This window comes from Limulus polyphemus, unplaced genomic scaffold (assembly GCF_000517525.1).
Source record: "Limulus polyphemus unplaced genomic scaffold, Limulus_polyphemus-2.1.2 Scaffold3130, whole genome shotgun sequence".
Taxonomy (NCBI): Eukaryota; Metazoa; Arthropoda; class Merostomata; order Xiphosura; family Limulidae; genus Limulus; species Limulus polyphemus.
In genome coordinates, this window is record NW_013668740.1 from 18,176 (window position 1) to 25,336 (window position 7,161).

General features: G+C 34.9%; 1 protein-coding gene across 1 annotated transcript in view; it reads left to right on the top strand.

Annotated features, from left to right (window-relative positions):
• LOC106468714 (hemicentin-1-like) overlaps positions 1-7,161 on the top strand; it is a 76,091-nt gene that overhangs the window by 16,044 nt on the left and 52,886 nt on the right. Inside the window, exon 4 of the mRNA XM_022397082.1 lies at positions 5,180-5,452. Within this exon, the coding sequence (XP_022252790.1) occupies positions 5,180-5,452 (273 nt within the window). The remainder of the gene's footprint in view (positions 1-5,179; positions 5,453-7,161) is intronic.

Here is a 7,161-nt window from a genome sequence, read left to right on the forward strand (position 1 = left end):
CCACCTGGCCATGCCGGGCCACTTCACTCTGTGAAGCCAAAAACAAACAATTCTGCTGACTGAGCAGGAGTTTTAGTGAACTAAGTAACCGTGTTCGGATTAACATCGGTCTCGGATTTTAGTTCATGCACTTCAGTATAATATGCTAAATATTAGGCGTTACACTTAACGTTAGATTTGGTGTAGGTTTAAAATAATTCGTGAGTAACTTAAGCAACCATTCGTACTGTCATTCAGTTTCCAAACGTATTGTTTGAGCCAGGTATGGCCTACTGGTTAGCCGGATTATCGATCCAAGCGCCCAATGTTCGCGTCCCGTTAGCGTCAAATCGTGCACTGTACTTTGGGATCGCGGATGCCCTGTAAGAATGACAGTCAAATTCTACTATTCGACTAAAGTAGCCCACGAATTGGATAGCGAAGATAGCCCACCTGTGTAGTTGTGCAAGAATATCTGAAACAAACAAACAAAATAAATGCATTGTACATTTAGATACTTAAATTCTATAGTTAATTACATAAAAAAAGGACAACGTATCTACAAATGAAAAGATAAAAAGCTAAACAATGAAGTTAATATCTAAACATAAACGTTACGCTGTACTGTAAGTATCTGGTGTAAACTAAATGACAGAAGTTTGCTTATAATGCCAAAGCTAAGACTGACAACCTACATTACATAATTAGATATTAAATGCAGTAAATTAGGGATACATGGTGAGTAAAAACGTTAAGTTGTTGGTTCTTACAAAACACAACTACAGGTACTTCTTAACAAGAGCCATTAACACGGAAAACTTAACAAGTGACAGTCAGACAGGAAATAAACTGGCGAGCTTTTCCATTGTTGCTCATACTTCAACATAGCAATCTCTACTGTCAGGGCTGTATGCAGGAATTGAATTCTTTATGAACACAGCAATCTTTACTGTCAAGGCCGTGTGCAGGAATTGAGTTCTTTATGAAAATAGCAATCTTTACTGTTAGGGCCGTGTGCAGGAACTGAGTTCTTTATGAACATAGCAATCTTTACTGTTAGGTCTGTGTGCAGGAATTTAGTTATTTATGAACATAGCAATCTTTACTGTTAGGGCCGTGTGCAGGAACTGAGTTCTTTATGAACATAGCAATCTTTACTGTTAGGTCTGTGTGCAGGAATTTAGTTATTTATGAACATAGCAATCTCTACTGTCAGGGCCTTGTGCAGGAATTGAGTTCAAATTGCAAATTAGTCCATTTTTGAAGTATGTAAGAAAGATAGAATCTTTCCAGTAACTCTGCTGTCTTTAATACGTATTGACAAATTGTTTTATTCATTGATATCTAGCTTTTCAACTGGTCGGTCCTTAGTGGATTTGGTTAGTATTTCAAGTGACTGGTCCTCAGTAAACATGGTTAATATTTCAACTGTATGGTCCTTAGTGGACTTGGTTAGTGTTTCAACTAGCTGGTTCTTAGTGGATTTGGTTAGCGTTTCAAATGACTGGTCCTTAGTAAACATGGTTAATGTTTCAACTGTATGGTCCTTAGTGGATTTGGTTAGTGTTTCAACTGTCTGGTTCTTAGCGTATTTGGTTTGTGTTTCAACTGTCTGGTTCTTAGTGGATTTGGGTAGTGTTTCAAATGACTGGTACTTGGTAAACATGGTTAGTGTTTCAACTGTCTGGTCCTTAGTGGATTTGGTTGTGTTTCAACTGTCTGGTTCTTAGTGGATTTGGGTAGTGTTTCAAATGACTGGTACTTGGTAAACAAGGTTAATGTTTCAACTGTATGGTCCTTAGTGGATTTGGTTAGTGTTTCAACTGTCTGGTTCTTAGCGGATTTGGTTTGTGTTTCAACTGTTTGGTTATTAGTGGATTTGGTTAGTGTTTCAAATGACTGGTACTTAGTAAACATGGTTAGTGTTTCAACTGTCTGGTCCTTAGTGAATTTGGTTAGTGTTTCAACTGTCTGGTCTTTAGTGGATTTGGTTAGTGTTTCAAATGACTGGTCCTTAGTAAACATGGTTAATGTTTCAACTGTATGGTCCTTAGTGGATTTGGTTAGTGTTTCAACTGGCTTGTCCTTATTAAATATGGTTAGTGCTTTAATTGGCTTGTCCTTAGTGGATCTGGTTAGGGGAAACACTAACCAAATCCACTAAGGACCAGACAGTTGAAACATTAACCATGTTTACTATGAACCAGCCAGTTAAATCACTAACCAGATCCACTAAGGACCAGACAGTTGAAACATTAACCATGTTTACTAAGGACCAGTCAGTTGAAACACTAAGCAGATCCACTAAGGACCAGACAGTTGAAACATTAACCATGTTTACTAAGGACCAGTCAGTTGAAACACTAACCAAATCCACTAAGGACCAGCCAGTTGAAACATTAACCATGTTTACTAAGAACCAGCCAGTTGAAAATCTGGCTGGTCCTTAGTGGATCTGGTTAGTGTTTCAACTGACTGGTCCTTAGTAAACATGGTTAGTGCTTCAACTGGCTGGTCCTTAGTGGATCTGGTTAGTGTTTCAACTGACTGGTCCTTAGTGGATTTGTTGCGCTAATCGCTAGGTGTTGTTAATCGTTCAAAGGAAATTTTCGACAGGAAAAGAATATAAGGTCAAAGTAATCCTCTTACCTCACAACAAAAACTTACTTGCCGAGACATAATCCCTATTGTGGAAAGGATTACCCTATTTATTTGTTTCTTGTCAATCAGACTGTGTATATATGAGAAAAAATAATTAATTATATTTAGCCGTTATACAATCTACTCCTTAGCTAAGAAAAAAGAAAGATACCCTTACCAAGTAAAGGTTTTAACGGACATATTGTTTTATGTAGATTGACAAACTAGAACTGTCATGACCTTATTGAAGTGTTAGATTTTGTGTAGATTGGTTTATGAAGTTGAATTTCTCTACACATTAGGATGACTACCTTGAGACTCACCATAATAATCTTATATTGAAAGCAGTGTAAAATTCCGCAATAGATAAGTATCCCGTACAAGCAAATTCCGTTTCAAACTAAATTAAAAATAAGAATAAATTCTATATATATAAATGTAACGCAGTTAGACTGAAAGTATTCAAAATAAGTTAGAAGTGGAATGTTTTTGAACTAGATTTACGTGGAAAAGTATTTAGTTATAATGATGTGGAAGTAACTTTGTGTAGATCCATATCAATAATATGCTAAACATCAAGTCATCTTGTTTGTGTTAAAGTATAAGTTAAAATAAAGTAGTATTTTTATATTGAAATAAACTATAGTGAATCTGGCTGTTGGTGATAAACAGAACTTTACCTATAACGCTTGTAAAATAAGTAATAGCTCTCCACGTTGTCTAAACAAATTTTCTGAAAATATAAGGTCTAAGGTTCGAGTCGTGATGCCACTGGACACACTTTTCATTTTCAAGTGACAGCTAGAAAGCTGGATAAGTCCCTGCGGCGGCGGCGGGTGCTAATGGCTTGTTACCCTTCCGTTAATCAAAATGAGGAATTGTTATACTTAAATATTTTGATCTTGTGCAATTGAGCCACGTGCACGAAACATGCCGTTCAGGTTGAAGCTTCTAACCCTAAGTCTGTTTCTAACTTAAATGTTTGTTGTTCTTTTACAAATTCGCGTTAGGATTTGTTGGAGTTTCGTGCAAACTGTTTAATCAGTTAAAAACAATGTCGCGAATTGTGTGAAAATATTTTTTTAAAGTTTAACTTCTTGACACGTGTTCATATGTTTGGGATTATTGATAAAAAAAATGTGTAAAATGAATTTCTTTTGATATCCAAAATATTTGTTTTAATCCCTTTTACTTTTAACCATATAAGTGAAAGCAACAAAACGTGTTATAACGTCAAACCAGAGGACGTAGAAATATAGCTGCCATCGACTTATTGGTCTCACGGAAAGCGTCTTGAAACACGACCGTTAATCTGCACAACACAATAACACTACGCGTGTTGTCGCCGATGTTACTTGTGTGTGAGCTATTTAAATTCATGAGAGTTTGGCATAAATGTTTTTAATCAAGAGTGACTTTTAATATCGTTTTGTCTCGATATTGCCGGTGTCTTACTTAAAAATATATCATTATTATGCTCCTCGGAGGAATGCAATATCCAGCTTTTCGTTTTTCATTTTATGGAGACTCAACTTTCTTCTTGGAGCGTAGCTTTTCATTAGCATTCTTGTCATGTATTCACATTCTTTATGAAATGATATGTGACGTATTTTGACAAGAAATTAATGCAGAAGAATCAATGTCGGCTAAGCGCATTTACATTCTGACACAGTGAGCAAGTTGTTGGTACGACAGCAATGATCCTGGAAATATTTAGGTTACAGTCTAAATCTAACTTAAGCTAAATTGACGAGATTACAAAAATGTATTTGTGAGAACAACTCTTGACAAAAGAAAATGAGCCTGATTCGTTTAGTTATAATTCTGTGTTTTTTACGAAACTTTTGGAGATAACCTCTTACTTCAAATCATTATTATATATGCCACAGATCAACAGACTCTAGATTTATACGCCTTTTGCTTTATTTTGTAAAACACGTTCCCATATTACCCAAGACAATATAACTGAGTTGTTTACAACGTAAGCAAAGACTTCCATATATAATTTATTCCCGATACTCAAGTATGCAGCCTTGTTGCTGTGTGTAAAAAAGATCCCAGTGTTATTGATTGGTATATATATTAAATCTTTAAAGGTCCCAGTGTTATTGCTTGGTATATATATATATATATACTAAATCTTTAAAGGCCCCAGTGCTATTGATTTGTATATATATATAGTTAATCTTTAAAGATCCCAGTGTTATTAACTGGTATACATATACTTAATCTTTAAAGGTCCCAGTGTTATTGATTGGCATATATATACTTAATCTTTAAAGGTCCCAGTGTTATTGATTGGTATATATACTTAATCTTTAAAGGTCCCAGTGCTATTGATTGGTATATGTACTTAATCTTTAAAGGTCCCAGTGTTATTGATTTGTATACATATACTTACAACTGAAAGTAAGCTACTATAATTAAGTTACCCAGTAGTCAAGGATCCTAATTTCTTAATTTTCTTCACATCATTCCAACACGCGAAACTCTATTTACTTTTAAGTATAGTTAAGTGAATTAATGTTTAACCCACCGATATTTACCACATTCTCCTAAGATCCACCTGCGGTGCAGGCAACCGTATCCCCGGCAACAGTTAACGAAGGCGACGATGGGAGCGTCTCTCTCCAGTGCGATATCGTGGACGGAAACCCGCAGAACCTTCTCCGAGTTCGATGGTATAAAGACGACGAATTGCAGAACGAGGTTACGGAGAATAAGATTGTTTGGCAGAACATAAGCAGGAACTTCACCGCTAATTACTCGTGTGAGGGGGAGAATGCCGCCGGATGGGGAGAACGTTCAGAGCCGAAGGAGCTAGTAGTGAACTGTAAGTAGCTTCCTGCTCTTCGACATTTTCGTTGAGTGCCTGACCATGTGCTCAGCAATTAATTTCATTCGTGCTGTAGGCCTGATCTTATACAGGAAAAATAAATAAAACATGTGTTGTTTCTTAGAAGTTTATGTTGCTGGAGGGAAAACACTGCGAGAACGCGAAGCGTTTTTGGGACACACATCTTCAACAAAGATGTTAAAGCAGTTTCTTTATGATAAGAAAAATATTTACTATTTTCTCTTCTTCCTGATATAACATCATTTTTAGTAATAGAGAGCTCTTTCGAATATTTTCGAAGCGAATGTTAACACGATAGTAGGTCTCGCTGAGTAAATTTATTAATACAAAACTCCTTAATAAAAACACAGGTATTTGTAGTTTCTTACAAATATTTTCGAAAGCTGACGAAAACTTCTAAAGCTAGTACAAATGAGATGAATGCTCATTTACTACCAAAAGCCACCATAAAAATATACCGAAATAAAAAAACGCCTTGTTGGTGTAAATCCGTACGTATTTCAGTAACTTATATTAAAGCACATTATTATTTATAGTATTAACTAAATCAATATATAACATTATTATTTTTGTGGCCAAATTTGATAGGAATGATTCATAAAAATTTATATGTGCCAGTTCTGGGTCCGTGTTCTAGGGTTAAGGTAGAGTAACACCGCTAACGACGAGGAGACCCAACCGACAATCCAGGAAAGGGTGGTCGTAAAAGCTTTTTATATTTTTATTGTAACTCATAATCAAGATTATTTATTATTAATTATAAGTATAGCGGATATTCAGGTAAAAATCGTTGCACAAATGTGGGTTCTTTCGTTTTTATTATGAAATAAAATATGTCTTTGAGACACAGTGAAAACGGTTATGTAAACGATAAACGTGTCTAGATGGTTCACTGTTTGGCAAATATTATCTTCATGTAGCTATTGGACTAAGATTAGAAGAAACAGGGGGTTTTATAAGAGGAAATATTAATTATCAAAGGTACCTTCTCTACAGTAATGTTATTAAATTTCATTTTTGTATTTGTATATTATTTATCAGAAGAATTACTTACACTAAGAGAACAGGAATTTATAAGCATTCATATCTTTAGTAACTCCAGGCTCACAAACTAATATAAGTGTTTCTTATAATTATAATTTATGATATAAGTTCTTATAATTTGTTAATTTATACAACATATCTTTGCTGAAATTGGTTATCTTTAGAGGGAACACTGAAAGTAAAATAATACTTAAACACATATATATTGAAATGTGAGAAACATTGCCGAATATATATATACAACCGTATGCAAAGATAAATACAGCAAATTAAAGACATATATCTTCTGTCTTGTACGGAAAAAAATAATTCTGGCGACTAAACTTCAACATAGGTTACATCAACAAAAGAAGGTTCTGGAAAATAATTTTGAAATATTTAGAGAGAACCAACGTAAGAGTAAAATTAATTTCATTCATACAAACTCCAGACGGGTATCGTCTCTTGGCCTCATAGTTGACAATTAATTTGTGTGGGACCCAGATATGACTGACACTATTGTCTAAAGAGTGAAGGGAATTGCATGGGATGAGTAATACTAGACGAGAAACGTATAATCTGAGTGAAATCTTTGTTAGAAGAGAAGAAAATAAAACCATTTTAGTTGATGTAGCACGATGATTGGTTGATTTTATATAAAT